This window comes from Chionomys nivalis, chromosome 11, assembly GCF_950005125.1.
Source record: "Chionomys nivalis chromosome 11, mChiNiv1.1, whole genome shotgun sequence".
Taxonomy (NCBI): domain Eukaryota; kingdom Metazoa; phylum Chordata; class Mammalia; order Rodentia; family Cricetidae; genus Chionomys; species Chionomys nivalis.
In genome coordinates this window covers 39,499,200-39,518,345 of record NC_080096.1, presented here as the reverse complement: position 1 = coordinate 39,518,345, position 19,146 = coordinate 39,499,200, and the positions used below count along the sequence as shown (strand labels likewise).

At 42.2% G+C, this 19,146-nt stretch overlaps 1 protein-coding gene and 1 pseudogene across 1 annotated transcript in view; one reads left to right on the top strand and one right to left on the bottom strand.

Moving 5' to 3' along the window:
- Positions 1-2,821: 2,821 nt before the first annotated feature.
- On the top strand, positions 2,822-3,710 carry LOC130883973 (S-phase kinase-associated protein 1-like; annotated as a pseudogene).
- A 795-nt stretch (positions 3,711-4,505) lies between these two features.
- The window catches only part of Zyg11b (zyg-11 family member B, cell cycle regulator), a 65,015-nt gene continuing 50,374 nt past the window's right edge, over positions 4,506-19,146 (bottom strand). Inside the window, exons 13-14 of the mRNA XM_057783764.1 lie at positions 14,641-14,738; positions 4,506-12,560 (exon numbers count right to left, since the gene is read on the bottom strand). Of these exons, the coding sequence (XP_057639747.1) occupies positions 12,370-12,560; positions 14,641-14,738 (289 nt within the window). The 3' untranslated portion in view covers positions 4,506-12,369. The remainder of the gene's footprint in view (positions 12,561-14,640; positions 14,739-19,146) is intronic.

Sequence of the window (19,146 nt, the reverse complement as noted above, 5' to 3'; positions counted from 1 at the left end):
AATCAGTAGCCCTCCTGTACACAGATGATAAAAGGCCTGGGGAAGAAATCAGAGAATCAACGCCCTTCACAATAGCCACAAATAGCATAAAATATCTTGGAGTAACTCTGACCAAACAAGTGGAAGACTTGTATGACAAGAACTTTAAATCTTTGAAAAAAGAAATTGAAGAAGACACCAGAGAGTGGAAAGACCTCCCTCCAGACTCTGCCCCCCACCCAGAAAGCCGTCCAAATGATGACCCCTCCCCAGAAATGTTCATGACCACTCCCACAGGGTATTTTAACTGCCCCTCCCTGTGTTTATCTGGACTTTCTTTCCTGTCTCCTCTCTGGGGGGCTGGAAAGCCACCCGGAGTGTATCAATTAAACCTGGGCTTTTTCTAATTCGGTTTGATTTGGTCTAATTTGGATTATTGCATCGGTGGAGAGGCTTATGGGGTATAGAAACTTTTCAATAAATTCAACCCCCAGGATCCATGTGGTGGAAGAAAACTGATCCCCACTGACCTTCATGGGCTTGATGTGGCATGTGTGTATACCCACACACATATACCTGTATACGCACAAATTTGTCAATAGAATTAAAAAAAGACTGCCTGCCTCTGCCTCCCGAGTGCTGGGATTAAAGGCATGCGCCGCCACCAACGCCCGGCAACAGTACACATTCTTAACTGCTGAATCATTTCTCCAGTTTTATATAGTGCCAGAGATCGAACCCAGAGGGCGCTCTCTCGCGCTCTCTCTCTCTCTCTCTCTCTCTCTCTCTCTCTCTCTCTCTCTCTCTCTCTCTCTCTCTCTCTCTCTGCGTCTCTACTCTTCTCCTCTTCTTCCCTCCTTTCCATAACCACTAAATAAACATCCAACCTCACTCTGCATGGGTGTGCATCTCCCTACCCTGGACCAGCCACTGCAAAGGGACCTGCAACTGTCCCTGTCTGAAACTGGCTGCTCTCAGGGCCTGCTGCCTGCTGCCACATGGCCTGCTACTACCGCTTGGGGACCTGCAGTGTTTCTGCTGCCTGCTGCCACCGGGATCCTGCAGCAATTTTAATAATCCATTTCAATTATCTAGATTCTGAGCATCAAACTCAAGTTGTCAGGCTTGGAGGCAAGTGCCTTAACCTACCTAAGTGTTTTCACCAGCCAACAAAGTATTATTAACTGCACTAGATCTCCATCCCTTACAGTCAACATCTTTTCATAATTTTGTGGCGCCTAAACAGTAATGCCTGCTTGGGACGCTGAGGTAGGGGGAATCACAAGCTCAGGACCTGCCTGGGCTACGGGGTGAGTACAAGGCCAACATGGACAACCTAGCAAGACTTTATCTCAGGAGAAACTTTTTTTTTTTTTTTTTTTTTTTTTTTTGGTTTTTTCGAGACAGGGTTTCTCTGTGGTTTTGGAGCCTGTCCTGGAACTAGTTCTTGTAGACCAGGCTGGTCTCGAACTCACAGAGATCCACCTGCCTCTGCCTCCCGAGTGCTGGGATTAAAGGCGTGCGCCACCACTGCCCGGCCTCAGGAGAAACTTTTAAAGGACTGAACTATAGCTCAATGGTAGGTCACTAACCTAGCATGTGCCTAGGTTCAGTTCACAGTTGTGTATGTGTGTGGTGGAACTTTGCATGGTAGCAACATCCTAGGCAGTGAGGTTTTTTATTTATTTATTTTGTATTTTTAAAACTACTATTTAAATTAGAGCATGCAAAATGACTGTCAAACCTCTAACAATAGCCCCCTCAGTGCTGGGATTAAGTGTGGGCACTATTGTCAGGTTGACTGTCTATAAGCTGTTTTATTTCCAAGACAGGGTTTCTCTGTGTAGCTCCTACTCTCCTGGAACTTGATCTATAGACCAGGCTGGCCTCAAACTCAGAGATCCACCTCCCTCTGCCTCCCAAAAGCTCTGATTAAAGGCACACATTACCATGCCTTGCTTGTTTTATTGGTATGTGTATGCTTGTATGTATGTCTGTATACCACATGCATGTAGTGCTTATAGAAGCCAGGAGGAGGTATTGGATCCCCTAGAGCCGAAGTTGTGAGCCTCCACGTGGGTGGTGAAAAGAAAACACCAGTCCTTTGGAGTAGCCTATACTCTTTAATCGCTGAGCCACCTCTTCAGCTGTACTTAATTCTTTATTGTAGCACTTAGTCAAGATCTCAACTGTAGGGCTGGAGAGATGGCTCAGCAGTTAAGAGCATTGCTTGCTCTTCCAAAGGTCCTGAGTTCAATTCCTAGCAACCACATGGTGGCTCACAACCATCTGTAATGAGATCTGGTGCCCTCTTCTGGCCTACAGACATACACACAGACAGAATATTGTATACATAATAAATAAATATTTAAAAAGTTTTTTTTTTTGTTTTTTTTTTTGTTTTGTTTTTTATTTTTTCGAGACAGGGTTTCTCTGTAGCTTTTGGAGCCTGTCCTGGAACTCCCTTTGTAGACCAGGCTGGCCTCGAACTCACAGAGATCCGCCTGCCTCTGCCTCCCAAGTGCTGGGATTAAAGGCGTGCGCCACCACCGCCCGGCAAAAAAAAAGTTTTAAAAGATCTCAACTGTACCCAAGTAGAGAGGGGACTGACTGCAGCTTCACTTCACAATCTCCACTGTTGATGACAAACCCAGGTATCATTTTCTCCAGAACTTTTTTTTTTGTTGTTGTCTTGGTTTTTGAGACAGGGTTTCTCTGTGTAGCCCTGGCTGTCATGGAACTAGTTCTGTAAACCAGGCTGGCCTCAAACTCATCTCCTTCTGCCTTCTGAGTGCTGGGATTAAAGGCATGTACCAGGCGCCTGCTTCCCGCTCCTATAAAGGCTGACGCCGCGCGGCGTTGCTGGAGTGGCCTTGTCCTCCTAGTACCTCCTCTGTGCCAGGCGACCAGCAGCCTCGGGCCCGCGGTCTTGAGACCGAGCACCATGCCTTCGATAAAGTTGCAGAGTTCTGATGGAGAGATATTTGAAGTTGATGTAGAAATTGCTAGTCTGTGACTATCAAGACCATGCTGGAAGATTTGGGAATGGATGATGAGGGAGATGATGATCCTGTTCCTTTACCAAATGTTAATGCAGCAATTCTAAAAAAGGTCATTCAGTGGTGCACCCATCACAAGGATGACCCTCCTCCTCCTGAGGATGATGAGAACAAAGAAAAGCAGACAGATGAAATTCCTGTTTGGGACCAAGAATTCCTGAAAGTTGACCAAGGAACACTTTTCGAACTTATTCTGGCTGCAAACTACTTAGACATCAAAGGTTTGCTTGATGTCACATGCAAGACTGTGGCCAATATGATTAAGGGGAAAACTGAGGAGATTCGTAAAACCTTCAATATCAAAAATGACTTTACTGAAGAGGAAGAGGCCCAGGTACGCAAAGAGAACCAGTGGTGTGAAGAGAAGTGAAGTGCTGTGCCTGACACTGTAACACTAGAAGGGTTGTTCCAAATGCTAGTTGCACTGCTCTGTTTATAATTGTTAATATTAGAACAGTGGACAAACGCAGTCTCGTCCTCACTGCATGTGTAGTTCCAGTACAGATCTGACCTATGGCTGAGTTTCTTCTATGAGCAAAAGTTCTTTTGTTTTAGTTTTTTTCAGTATTCTGAATAAAACTGAACTTTTGGGTTCTCTGTGGAAAGTGGCATTTTGGGCTTTCCCTCTTTCTGTAAAGTGATTTCTGCCTAGTTCATTGTTCAGTTAACTTTAGTGAGTCTTTGAAAGTTGGCATTGTAAATAAAACAACGTATGAGAAGTATTCTGAAATAGAATTAACAAAACATGATCTTTGTTCATGAGTTGGAAAAAAAAAAATAAGGCATGTACCACTACTGCCCTACCCTCTAGGGATTTTTTGGACTAATTGGACTCAACTATCCAGCTAGAATTAGGTGTGGTCATTGGTCCCTTTAACAAGCACTTCAGACTGTTCTAGAACATACTGTTAAATAGTATCTATTATGCTTCTCCATTAAAATTAAATTCCTTGGCCGGGCGGTGGTGGCGCACACCTTTAATCCCAGCACTCAGGAGGCAGAGGCGGGCGGATCTCTGTGAGTTCGAGGCCAGCCTGGTCTACAGAGCTAGTGCCAGGACAGGCTCCAAAGCTACAGAGAAACCCTGTCTCGAAAAACAAAAACAAACAAACAAAAAATTAAATTCCTTGAAGTGTCAGAAGCATGTTTAATAATCCCTCTACCAATGAGTGATGAACCCAAACTTTATTTTAAAACAAAATTTTGTTGTTGTTGAAGTGTGTGTGTGTGGGTCTCACTATATCATACAGGCTGGCCTTGAACTTGAGTCCTGTTTCAGTCTCCCTAAGTGCTGGGATTACAGGTGTATACCAGCAAGTCTGACTCTAACATAAGTACTTCATTAAGGAATGATGTTCTAGTTCTGCAGGTTTCAGAAAGCACTCTTCACAATAGATTACTAAAGAACATAAAGCTTGGCTTAATACTAAATTTCAAAGTATATGAGTAAAACTAGATATATTTACATAAAATTTGTAACATTTATTTAAGCAAAAAAATCCCAATTTGTACATACATTAATAGTTAAGTACTGTTCCATTTGAATATACAGCATGATTCATGTGTAGAATACTCTTGCTCACCAGGCCATAACCAGAATACCTTTAGCCCAAACAATCCAGGATTGTTGTCTGAGATACACACATTCAACTTCCTGATGGGTTTCTGTTCCTTGAAGAGTTAAACACATAGGAGTTCAAAGAAAAGACAGCTTTTCATATGCACAAGTTTAGAATTTGACAGAGGAATCCTGCAGAATCAAAGATTTTATTTTGTCATTAATCACTTATTTTAAACTTTGCAAACAAGGTTTTTCTATATAGCCCAAGATGGCCTGGACTCACTTAGCAGCTCAAGCTGGCCTCCAATTCAAGACCCTTCTGCTTTGTCTCCTCAGTGTGGACATTAAAAGTTGGTGATTAATTTTGTTATACTTCTCTATTTAATGTGGGCATGAGTGTGTACATAATACATACATGGGGTCAGAGGACAACTTGTGGGAGTCAGTTGGCTCCTTCGACCACAGGGAACGGAGCTCAGCCTTGGCAGCAAGCAGCAAGTGCCTTTACTCATTAAGCCATCTCACTGGCCCACACAAGTCGGTGACTGAAAAAAGATGTTTCTGCAGACTATCTGAGAAATCTTGACATAACATTCTTTAAGAGGAAAAAATGTTCCCAAAGATTTCCTTTTATGAAAAGTGTCTCAACTTTCATTACTTAAAAAACTTCTTGCTTCAAAGTTGATTAAAATAAGATTAAAAGAGTCCAGTGTAATGGTGCACACCTTTAATCTCAGTATTTGGAAGGCAGAGGCAGGTGGATCTCTGTGACAAATCCAGGTCAGCCTGCTGCTCTACAGAGCCAGGGCAACATATCAAGACTTTTGACTAAAAAAAAAAAAAAAAAACAAAGGCAGAGCTAGGCAGATCTCTGTGAGTTCAAAGCCAGCCTGGTCTCCAAAATGAGTTCCAGGAGAGAAACCCTATCTAAAAAGCAAACAACCCTCCCCTGCCAAAAAAAAAAAAAACCCAACAACAAACAAAATCCTTAAAAGAACTCAAAGATTTCCATAAAGTAAGCTCAAAATCAAGTCTTTACCATTAATGAAATAGATTTATGATCTGCCACAAAATAATTTTGATAAATCTTGAAAAAAATATGTATAACTGGTTTTTCACGACAGAGTTTCTCTGTGTAGGCTGGCTGTCCTGGAACTCACTCTGCAGACCAGGCTAAGCTCAAACTCAGGGATCTGTCTCCAAGCGCTGGGATTAAAGTCATGCACTACCACACCCAACTACCAATTATATGTGTGTGTGTGTTGTTTTTTGTTTTGTTTTTTTTTAAAGATTTATTTAATTATGTATACAGCATTCTGCTTGCATGTGTCCCTGCAGACCAGAAGAGGACACCAGATCTCATTACAGATGGCTGTGAGCCACCATGTGGTTGCTGGGAATTGAACTCAGGACTTCTGGAAGAACAGTCAGTGCTCTTAACCTCTGAGCCATCTCTCCAGCCCCCTGTTTTTTGTTTTTTTGAGACAGGGTTTCTCTGAAGCTTTTCGAGCCTGTCCTGGAACAATTATATTTTTTTGGGTTGGGATCTTATTATGTTACCCAGGCTCATCTTAAACTCATATCTCACTTAAGTCCTCAAATTTAAGTACTCAAATGACCTTCTTGCCTCAGCCTCCCTGGCATCTGAGAATATAGGGGAAGACAGTATAGACCTCACAATCTTCTTGCCCTAGCACTTGCATGTTAGGTTACAGCATATGTTAGCACACTGCCTGGCATGTTCTTACCACAGGTCTGACTGTCAGCTAGGTTGTGCTGTCCTAGAGAGCCATCTCCTCAGCACAGTAGTACATTTTCTTTTGGGGGGGTGTCTCAAGACAGGGTTTCTCAAAGCTTTGGAGCCTGTAGACCAGGCTGGCCTCTAGTTCAGAGATTGGCCTATTTCTGCCTCCTGAGTGCTAGGATTAAAGGCATGAGCCACCACCACTGGCTATGAATTGAGTTTTGCATACTTTATTTTTTTAAAAAGTAGGGCAGTGGAAAGACAGAAAATGTTGTTTTTAAAGGTTATTGTCATCATAGTCTCTTGGAAACAAATGCATGTACCACAAAGTATGCCACATCATGCAAAGTCAGTCCATGAAATTCTAAGTAACGCAAGCCATGACACACACCTAAAACCCAACTGCAAAATTCTCTGACATACTCTATTCCTATCACTAGTGGGTTTACACATCACTAAAATGGAAATTTCTGAATTAACACTGAAAATTAAAACCGCGTTAACACACACTAGATGACAACTGAATATCCAATATCCAAGAGACAGTCATGTGAAATGGTCACAAGGGATTTAAGGAAAGCAAGTTTGCAAACCTCTCCGGAAGCAGTCTCAACAGTTTTGAAGCCCAAACATACAAACTCTTCACATAAATATGCAGATAAAGCCAGAAGAGCCCTTATTAGCTGACAGTAGGGCACTGCCTTAACCTGTCTTCAACTTATTTACACTGTTTAAATCACAACTAACCAACTAATAAAAGTATGCCATCGGAGAGGAGATAGGTTGCAGGTTATCATGTACAAAATGGTTTGTTCTGTTACCTCTTCTCCCCTTTGCTCTGAGTACTGTTACACACTGTTCTGGGCAGAGGATGTATTTTAAAACGTCAAACCTGGCTTAGTACACTCCTATAATCCCAGCACTCAGAGGGCTGGGGCCAGCCTGGAAATATATATATCCAGACTCTATCTCAAAAAGGCAAAAATAAGGCCTGGAGAGATGGCTCAGCAGTTAAGAGCACAGACTGCTCTTCCAGAGAAGCCAGGTTAAATTCCCAGAAGGCAGCTCACAGCTGTCTGTAACTCCAGTTCCAGAGGATCTGACACCGTCACACAGACATACATGCGGGGAAAACACCAACGCACATAAAATCATTTTTTAAAAAGAGGCAAAAATAGCTGGGGGTGGTGGTTCATGCCTGTAATCTCAACACTTAGCATGGGGAGGCGGCATTCAAAGTCATCCTTAGATACACAGTGTGTTTGAGACCAGCTTGGGGTATGTAAGATCCTGTTTCAAATAAAAAAATTAAGCAAAACCAAAAACTAAGCCAAACTTACTGTTCACTAAGTCACTCCAATTTTGTATATTTAATGTGTTCAGTAACATATACCAAAGGTGGGGGGAAGTATGGTTGAAGAGCATCAAAGACAGACCAGTGTTATCTCAACAGTCATGCTGAAGTGATTAACAGTCAGGAAGGTGGTAAGGTGGTGTGTTTGGGGCTCACAGGCAGGATGGTTCTAAACTAGTTCTGGTTACATAAAACAGAACAAAGAAAAAAAAAACAAGTAAAAAATATAAAAATTGAATAGGAAGACAACAGCCCAGCATAAAAGGACTCATTTGTAAGAGAAACATCATTAACTGGATTTTTTTAAAATATTTATTTATTATGTATACAATATTCTGTCTGTGTGTGTATGTCTGTAGGCCAGAATAGGGCACCAGACCTCATTACAGATGGTTGTGAGCCACCATGTGGTTGCCGGGAATTGAACTCAGGACCTTTGGAAGAGCAGGCAATGCTCTTAACCACTGAGCCATCTCTCCAGCCCCATTAACTGGATTTTTATGATTGATGCAGTTTTTGTTTTGACACAAGGTCTCCCTGCATAGCCCTGGCTCTCCTAGAACTATGTAGATGAGACTAACCCTAAACTCACAGAAATCTACTTGCCTCTGTCTCCCAAGTACTGGATTAAAGCCGTGAGCCACCAATCATAGCTGGTTGTTGGTTTTAAACATGGACCTTTGATTCTTTAGAAACAAAGAATAGAGAACTCCCAAGGCAGTTTTCATCCTGAGTGGGTGAACTCGCCTGCCGGGCTAACAAGCAGCAACAGCAATGATCAACTCCTGAACCTGTGGGTCTGATAGGACTCTTTAAACCTTTTAAATCAGCTACAATCAGCCGGGCGGTGGTGGTGCATGCCTTTAATCCCAGCACTTGGGGGGCAGAGGCAGGCGGATCTCTGTGAGTTTGAGACCAGCCTGGTCTACAAGAGCTAGTTCCAGGACAGGCTCCAAAACCACAGAGAAACCTTGTCTCGAAAAACCAAAAAAAAAAACAAAACAAAAAAAAAAAACAAAAAAAACCCAGCTACAATCAGTAGTCACTGTGTCCACCCCATTACTTCTTGATTTATGGTTTTTAGTTTTCTGATAGTAGGAATTTAACTCAGAGCCACTCACTCTAGTACTGAGCTGAGTTACACTCTCAACCCAGGAGAAAAAGTCAGAGTATAAAGACCATAGCAAAACTGACTTGATGCACAAACACCAGATGCTTTGATCTGCTATACTTTGCTTTATTCGATTACAATCTTACAAAGTCTTATTTCATTTCCTTGCTGGGCGGGATGCTGGGGACTGGACCTGGGACCTTGTGCATGTATTTCCTTCAGCTGACCCAAGTGTTGCTACTCAATGGCTTGTGTCTGAGTACACTGATGGTTCAACAAGGTCATTCAGCTTAGTCTAAGCTGCTTGAAAGCACACCCCTAAGCCAATGACTTTGGAAGTACCAAGTATTTCATTATGGTCTCCAATTATGAAGGAGAGGCCTGTTAGAGACTGGCTGGACAACCATACATGTATTTACTATATTTTGGCTATACTCAGGATTTAGCTATATTCAGCGATTTTCAATTAGAATTGAAAATTCTGTCTTAATGTCAGCTTTCGGAACCATCCCAGAGCCAGACACAGTAGCACGTGCCTGGAATCTTAGCACTTACTCAGAACTGTCAGCTGAGTGGGATCAAAGTGGACCACAGCCCTGTGTCTATACTTAGTGAGACGCTATCTCAAAAACAAAAACACACCACTCCCCAACAACCAAAAATCAAAAGCACAGAGGTGCTAACATCTTGATATATTTGGGATGTGAACAGTTTTTGTTTAGGTCTGGAATGAAGTCTTGACTGACCTGTGAAATATAAATTGAAATGTACTTGAGTCTTCATGTATCAGGTTACTGTGAAAAATTCTGTAGTTTTGGCTATTCTTGTTCTGCTTCTTGAGACAGGGTTTTGAATTTGCTATGCAGCTGGTGATATTGGGATTACAGGCATATGCCACCACAGCTGACCTCTTATTCTAAAGATTAGTAAAGCAGACAGTTTAGTATTGGTCTATAGGAACATGCACTCTTGTCCTGACATCTGAAGGCAAAGTTCTCAAATAGGCTCTCCCCAAGCATACTAGGTAGACCTGGCTGGTCAATAGCACCAACTTGTGATTTACTGCAGAATATCCTGCTGTCAAAATTTTAATTTTAGACATTAAAATTGGGGGTAAAATGTTAACAAAAAGCAAAACTCCTTTGACAGAATTTTTCTCTAAAATATGATTAACTATGAAAAATGCATCTTTTTGTGATGGAGGCTGTTGAGACAAGCATCACTATGTAGCCCAGGCTAGCCTCAAACTTTCAACAATCCTCTCTCTCCAGTGGCAACCATAGGTTTGAGCAACCATTTCAGGCAAAAATGTATGTTATGGCTCTAAAAATCCCTGGAACCAATGAAGTAAGAATTAAACCATTGTTTTATATGGCTTTTTGATAATTCTGTGTATTTGTTTTCTTTTAGTTTGATTCAGTATTCATTCCTACAAATGAAGCCCTAAACATTCAAGTCTGAAGTGTGACAGCAGTATAAACGTGAGTCAGACATGTTAAAAGCAGACTAATGCGTCAATCAGCTTGTCGGTTTGTTTGTTTGTTTTATAGACAGGGACTCTCATGTAGCCCAGGCTGGCTTAGAACTCACAATCCTCTCACCTTCATATTCTACATTACAAGCCCCCATGCCCAGCTTAAACTAGCTCCCCTCTACACTGAAATATTTGTGAGTTATTTAAAAATATCATTTTAAAGTTCTATTGAAAGCATTTTAGATGGGTAGGAATAAAATGTGGTCAGAAGAACTTTCAGGTTCAGCCCGTTCGCAGAACGAGCTGTTGCTGTACTTGTTTGGGATGGGCCTCGCTATCATGCCACCTGCTCTGTGATGCTTTAGATTACGGGCAAGTGCTGCCAAGCTTCCTTAAAATTAAAAATTTGCTCTGTTTTGTGAGAAACAGTTTCTCTCTATGGCCCAGGTGGGCTTGCTACTCTGTAGCCTAAGTTCATCTCTAACTTTTAGTTCTTTCTGTCTCACCCTGGTGATTACTGGATTATAGGTCTCCACTATTCCCATCTTAAAATGGAAATTAAGTTTGTTGGTAACTTGACATATCCCAGGTTTGTAGGACAATAACTGAGTCTTCATTATATCAACCACCTTAAAGGACAGGCAACTGTCTAAATGATGTCCATCAAAAACTTTCCTTTTACCTTTTACCCACTCGGCAGCACGTGTAACCATTTAGCAGCCTCTTCTTCTCCTGCACATTTGAAGTGAGATGTGGACATCTTTTTCTAACATGAACACATAATGAAGATACACTAACTGTCTCTCTGACACAGATTGGCCTCAAACTCATGGCATCCTCCCCCTATCTCAGTCTCCTGAGTGAGTACAGGTATGAGCCATTTATGCTAACAGATAACCATATTTTATCAGAAGAGAGAAAATTAACATTTCTGTATGTAGTGCTGGGTATTGAATCCACACATGCTAAGAACACACTCTACCACTGAGCCACACCCCAACTCAAGGTTAAATTTTTATAGCAATTTTTCTGTTGTCAATTGTATTTTTTAAAATATTTATTTATTTATTTATTATGTATACAATATTCTGTCTGTGTGTATGCCTGCAGGCCAGAAGAGGGCACCAAACCTCATTACAGATGGTTGTGAGCCACCATGTGGTTGCTGGGGATTGAACTCAGGACCTTTGGAAGAGCAGGCAATGCTCTTAACTTCTGAGCTATCTCTCCAGCCCCTGTCAATTGTATTTTAACTAAGCAAGTTAACTCTGTAAATAGTCTACTCCACTGAATAAAAATGACTTTGGAAAAGAAGGGGTAAAACAGGCAGCTTAACCAGCGACATTTAAAAAACCGCACTCTTACAGCATGACAGCCAGTGTCTCCGAGAGGCTTTGACATGCTACGCTGTGACGCTACACTGTGTAACTGGGCGAGTAGTTCTAGAGTAGCCTGCAGAAAGAGTCCACGCTCCCAGCCTTCAGCTTGGAGAACAGCTCCTGCTCCCGGCCTTGGGAGAGGGGCTCAAGGAAAACCTGTCCATTCTCAGAGCTGAAAAAGCAATGTCTAATTCCTCTTCAACACAGTTCTTCTTCCACAGCTTCTCTTTCGTTTTCCTTTAACTGCCATCCAGGCTCCAAACAGCAGAGCTTTCCAGAGAGCTTTCCACTCATACAAACAAGTGCATCTTGTGGAAGACACACAGAGAATGAAGGCATTTTTACAGAAGCGTAATAAATCTTACAATCGAACAGTGCTGATGTTGCGTCAGCAGCCCTGCTCACACTGCAAATTACCTGGAAGGGCTCGAGAGAAGTCTGGCCTAAGGGTTCGTGCAATTTATCATAAGACTGTAGAATCTCAAGCACAGGTTAAGTTCAAACATGAAAGATTTCCTAAAAGACAATAATGAAGGAAGACCTTTCTCCTCCTAAGTTAAAAATCACAGAACAAATCAGACTGTACATTACCAAGCCCAGATGGATCACAGGACTCTTATCACAGACACCCCACACCAGAGAGCACACCATTCCAATGAACCACCACAAAAATGATTTCCACTGTTCATTTCTAACTATCTATGGCTATCAATTTAGTCGGGCCTGAGGCTGCTTTTTACAGGGAGGGGGCCTCCCATGGCGCACAATGTGCTTTTCTAAACTGTCCAGAATGGCTACAGCAATCTGCTGGACGTAGGGGTCTGTCTGCTCATGCTCTTTGATGTTGTACAAATGCTGCAGTCCTCCTTCTTCAATCAGCATGCTGCAATACCTTGAAGCTGAAAGAAAACATGACATTTCTCTTAAAATATTTTTGTTTTTAAGTTATCCCATAAACCAAACAAGTTCTCCAGAGCTTAAAACAAAATACATCAAAAGCCAGGCATGGTGGTACATGAAGTATATCTACATACTCTGTCAAAAAAAAAAAAAAGAGAGAGGGTGGATCTCCGTGAGTTTGAGGCCAGCCTGGTCTACAGGAGCTAATTCCAGGACAAGCGTCCACCTCTATTAATCTCTTTATTTCTTTGAATTCAGGAATCTTAAAAAAAAAAATTATTCTTATTTTATGTGTATGGGTATTTTGTCTACTTCTCTACATGTATATCTGTGTATCCCTTTTATGCCAGGACCCAGCAAAAGGCAGAAAAAGGTATCAAATTCCCTGGAACTGGCGTTACAGATGGGAATCACTATGTGGATGCGAGAATCCCAAACTCAGATCCTCCGGAAGAACAGCTGGTGCTCTCAACTGTTGAGCCATCTCTTTAGCCCAGCCTTTTGTTTTGTTGAAACAGGTTTCTCTGTGTAGGCCTGGCTGTCCTTGAACTTGCTCTGTTGACCGTGCAGGCTTTGAACTCAGAGATCCACCGGCCTCTGCCTCAGGAGTGCTAGGATTAAAGGCGTGTGCCACCATGCCTGGCTACCCAACTATTTTTTTAAATGTGCCCATTTCTTTCTCTCTTTCTCTTTCTGATTTGTTTTTCTTGTGAGACATGGTCTTGTCATGCAGATCAGACTGGCTCTAAACTTTTTTTTTTTTTTTTTGGTTTTTCGAGACAGGGTTTCTCTATCTTTGGAGCCTGTCCTGGCACTAGCTCTGTAAACCAGGCTGGTCTCGAACTCCCAGAGATCCGCCTGCCTCTGCCTCCCGAGTGCTGGGATTAAAGGCGTGCGCCACCACCGCCCGGCCTCTAAACTTTTTTTGACCCTGTCTCAACTTCCTTAGTGGTGGAACATAATTGTGCCACCAAGCACACCTGCCAAACACTTTGGAAGGATTCACTTAATTCGTAACACGACCTAAATCTCTTACTCTATATTTTAAGTGTCTTGGGCCTGGGAAAATGGTTCAGTGGGTACGAGGGTTTGCTGTCCAAGCACGAGAGCCTGAGTTCTAATTCTAGAACCCACATAAAAAGTCAGGTATGGCCATGTGTGCATGTAATTCCAGCTTTATGGGATGAGAAAGGCCAGTTCCATTAAATCCCTGGCCAGCCAACCTACCCAAAACAGCAAACTTCTGGTTCAGTGAGAATAAGGCAGAAGGCAAGAGAGAAAGACACCTACACCCTCCTCTGGCCTTTGAATGTCTATGTATGGGTGCATGTACCCACAAAATCATGTGTATATCTCTCTCACACACAGAGAGAAACACACACGTGCACACACACACACACACTTGTAAGTAAATGTACTTAAAAATCAGTGCAGCCAGGAGTCATGGAGCACCCCTTTAATCCCAGTACTTGGGAGGCAAACAGATGGATCTCTGTCAGTTCAAGTACAGCCTGGTCTATATAGTAAGACCTATTTCAAACAAAACAGAAAACAGTGGTATATACGCTTTAAAAATTGCTTTTGAGCTGGGTGTGGTGGCACCTTTAACCCCAGCACTCAGGCAGAGGCAGGCAGATCTACATGAGTTCAAGGCCAGTCTGGGGTACAGAAAGAGTTCCAGAACTGGTTCTGTAGCTACTGCAAAACCTTGTCTTGACACCCGCCCCCCCCCCCCAAAAAAAACCCAAACCAAACCAACATCTTTTTTTAAAAAAAGAAAAACAAAGAAAACCCTTTGTCTTTCTGGGCTGAAGGAGTGTGTGTGTGCGCATACAGGCATACACATACGTCTTGTCCAGCCATGTTCTAGGCATGATGGTACATATTCATCTCACCACTCAGAAAGTTGAGGCACGAGAACTGCTGAGAGTTTATGGCCAGCCTGAGCTATATAGTCAGCTCTGTCCCAGCTTGTCAGGACTACATAGGAAAGACTCAACAACTCTTCTCCCCTCAAAATGACTTTCTTTCTGGAAAGGAGCATTTCACCTGAACCATAGTTCTAATTTTGGTACATACGGTTCTTGCTGCAAACATGTTGCATGGCCCAAACTGCCCACAGCTGGACTCCCGGTGTTGTAAAACAGCCAAGCAGTGGGAAAAATGGATTAAAGGACCTAAAGGTTCAAAACAAAAGAATCAAAGTCACATTTTATACAAGCATCATTTTCTAAGCAGTGATTCTTACGTCGTTAAGAAAAGGCATGCTATTTCTAGACTGATACAAAGGGTCAAAACACATCTTCTCTTTGTCACGGTTACTTCAGAAAGGATTGCACTGAGACACAGTGGCACACAAAAGGTATTTAATACACTGTATAAAGGGAGGTGGTGAGGATTTTTCAAAAGTTTTTGTTTTGTTTTCCTTTTTGGTCTTCCCCCTTAGATATCTGAAAAAGTACACTTTACACTTTAAAATTAGAAGAAGACAGGTGTGGTAGCTCACAGTTTTAATCGGGAGGCAGAGGCAGATGGAGTTCTGTGAGTTTGAGGTCAGACTGGTTTACAGACTGAGTTCCAGGACAGCCAGAGTGAGGAAGAAAGATGCATCTTTCTTTCTTTCTTCTTTCTTCTTTCTTTCTTTCTTTCTTTCTTTCTTTCTTTCTTTCTTTCTTTCTTTCTTTCTTGTTTTTTGCTTTTTTTTTTTTTGTTTTTTTTTTTTTGTTTTTTCGAGACAGGGTTTCTCTGTGGTTTTGGAGCCTGTCCTGGAACTAGCTCTTGTAGACCAGGCTGGTCTCGAACTCTGCTTTTTTTTTTCAGGACATAATTTTATTAACAGATCTAAGCTACAATTTTTTTGAACTATTGGTTGGCAACATTATACCGCTTTTTTTTTAATTTTTTTATTAAAGATTTCTGCCTTCTCCCCGCCACCGCCTCCCATTTCCCTCCTCCTCCCCCATCAAGTCCCCCTCCCTCATCATCCCTAAGAGTAATCCGGGTTCCCTGCCCTGTGGGAAGTCCAAGGACCACCCACCTCCATCCAGGTCTAGTAAGGTGACCATCCAAACTGCCTAGGCTCCCACAAAGCCAGTACGTGCAGTAGGATCAAAAACCCATTGCCATTGTTCTTGAGTTCTCAGTAGTCCTCATTGTCCATTATGTTCAGCAAGTCCGGTTTTATCCCATGCTTTTTCAGACCCAGGCCAGCTGACCTTGGTGAGTTCCCGATAGAACATCCCCATTGTCTCAGTGTGTGGGTGCACCCCTCGCGGTCCTGAGTTCCTTGCTTGTGCTCTGTCTCCTGCTCTTGATTTGGACCTGTTTTTTGCTTTTTTGAGACAGGGTTTCTCTGTAGCTATGGAGCCTGTCATGGAACTAGCTCTTGTAGACCAGGTTGGCCTCGAACTCACAAAGATCTGCCTGTCTCTGCCTCCCGAGTGCTGGGATTAAAGGCGTGCGCCACCACTGCCCAGCTAAGATGCATCTTTAAAAAAACAAAAACAGATGAGGGTATGGTGGGGGGAGAAGAAGTAAAGGCGTGCATATTAATAAAGGGAGTCATTCACCAAGGAGCTGGAACAACTATACACACAGATGCACCAAAGGCATCTGGGGCTGCTAGCTTCAGAAAAAAACAGCCTGGGCCACATAAGAGCCTTAAAAGAATAATCCAATGGTGTACCCTCACAGTCCTAGAAAAACAGCACACCCCAACACAGTGCATGATATGAAACAATAAACAGCACACCCCAACACAGTGCATGATATGTAACAATAAACAGCACACCCCAACACAGTGCGTGATATGAAACAATAAACAGGGATGAAAGCCGTAAACATGGAGACTAAAAACAATGCACAGAATCAATCAAGTAAGGAGTTGCTTCTTAGAAAAAATAAAATTGGCAGTTCACTTAGGCAAACTAACCAAAAGAAAGAGATGGCCCACACTAATACAATTAGAGATTTTAAAGATGTTATAACAGAATACAATGAAGTCCTGAGGATTATTAGAGAATATTTGAAAAAGTATATTACAGAAAATTGGAAAAATGGATAAAATTCTAAATGATCTACTAAAATTAAGCCAAGAGGACATACACAACTTAAAACAGATTAATAACAAGCAAAAAGGTTGAAAGAGGATGGAGGGAAGCAGGAATGGTGGTGAACCTCTAGTCCCAACACTCGAGTGGCAGACAGATCACAAGGAGCTAACGGTCTAAACAGTGAGTTCTGGGCCAGCCAGGGCTATGTAGTGAAACCTGCCTAAAAAATAAATAAAATAAAATAACCCAACTGCCAAAACAAATAAAAAAATCCAAAAGTAAATTAAATTCTTACAGAGCAAATTTAAGAATATGTTTAGAAGATTGTATATCATGACCAAGCTGGCTTCATTCCAGGGATTCAGGATAGCTCAACATATGCACATCAATAAACAGCACATAAACAGACATGAGAACAAAAATATTGATCATCTCAAAGTTCAGCTCTCATGATAAAAGTCTGAGCACAGCCGGGCGGTGGTGGCGCACGCCTTTAATCCCAGCACTCGGGAGGCAGAGGCAAGTGGATCTCTGTGAGTTCGAGACCAGCCTGGTCTACAAGAGCTAGTTCCAGGACAGGCTCCAAAACCACAGAGAAACCCTGTCTCGAAAAACCAAAAAAAAAAAAAAAAAAGTCTGAGCACATCAGCCTGATACAACAGACCCATGCAGGCTCCCACTATACACCAAATGGCAAAAAGGTATTTCCAGGACTGAGACAAGGGTGTCCACGTCCTCCACTGTTACTTAATTTAGGACTCAAGTTTCTAGAGAAATAAGACAAAAGAATATAATAAATGAGGCATAAATGGGAAAGGAGGGTGTCAAATTATTACTATTTGCAGATAATTATTACTTCTTTTAAATATTTTCAGCAAAGTAGCAGCATACAAAACCAATATCCCTATAGTGGTATATTACTTGTGTTTTAATAAATAAGGATGGCCTGAAGATCAGTGCAAAGCAGCCACACTAGTCAGCCATACAGGCCAGGGAGTGGTGGCACACACCTTTAATCCCAGCACTAGAGAGGAATATAAAACAGGAGGAGACAGGTCCCACACTCAGTCTGATTCTGAGGATTCGTGGAGGCAGGATCTCCTTTCAGTCTGAGGATTTCATAGAGGTGAAAGTTCTCTAGTGGTTTGGCTGCTTTGATTTTCTGATCTTCAGGTTGAACCCCAATATCTGTCTCTGGGTTTGCATTATTCGTGCTATACACCGCCAAATCAGTAGCCTTTCTATATAGCAGTATCAATTTACTGAGAAATAATTCAAGGAAGAAAATTCCATGCAGAATAACTTCATAAAAAATAACATATCCACAAAGCTACAGAGAAACCCTGTCTTGAAAAACCAAAAAAAAAAAAAAAAAATTATCCAGAAATAAACCTAGCCAGGGAACTAAAATCTTCTAGAATGAAGACCTGAAGACACCAAGAAGGAAACTGGAGGACACACTGAAAGCCTCCAAGCTCACGGCTGGTGTAATTAATGGTGTGAAAATGGTCATGTGACTGAAGGCGACCTGCAGATTCAACACTACCTCTATGAAAATCCAATGACATTCTTCACAGAACTAGAAAAGCCACCCTAAAGTTCTTATTAAAACGCACAAGCAGGGCTGTGACATGGCCTCTGGGGTAAACACTTGCAGTGCAGGTCGGCTGAGAAAGTGAGCTCCAGGCCTTGGACAGAAAACCACTGACTAGCAAAGGTTCTCCTGTCTAATGCACATCATGGCATGTTGGCAAGAGCACCCCCCACACAAATAATAATCTACTTCTAAAAAGAAACAGAAAAGATCCTGAATGTGTCAAAACAATCTAAGCAGAAAAGAACACTGCTGGAGACGGCAGACCTCGAACTATACCACAGAGCCGTAACAAAACAGCACGCACCAGGACAAAACCAGACATGTAGGCTGGTGCAATAAAAAAGGGGAACTCAAATATGCCTCCAAAACTACAGCCACCACCTTTGACAGCGGAGAGATGGCTGAGCAGTTAAGAGCACTGGCTGCCCTTCCAGAGAATCAGAAGGACTACGTATGGAAAGCAAGAGGTCAGAGACAGGGAGGAAGGGAAGGCAGTGTAGGTAAGAGCAAAATTACAAATAAAACACATGACTTTTCCAAAAAAATTAAAGTAACATACATTTAAAAATCTTTCTTTCTGGGCTAGTGAGATGGCTTAGCAAGTAAAGGCACTTACTACCAAGTCTAACAACCTAGGTTCAATGCGCTGACCCCCATGTTGGAAGGAGAGAACCAACTCAAAGTTGTCCTCTGGCCTCCACATGCATACAATAGTATACACAAGCATCCCTGCTCCTCACACAAAATAAATAATCATAAGAAAAAGATTTAAATATTTTTTCCTTATTTTTTTTTTTTTTTTTTTTTGGTTTTTCGAGACAGGGTTTCTCTGTGGCACTGGAGCCTGTCCTGGAACTAGCTCTTGTAGACCAGGCTGGTCTCGAACTCACAGAGATCCGCCTGCCTCTGCCTCCCGAGTGCTGGGATTAAAGGCGT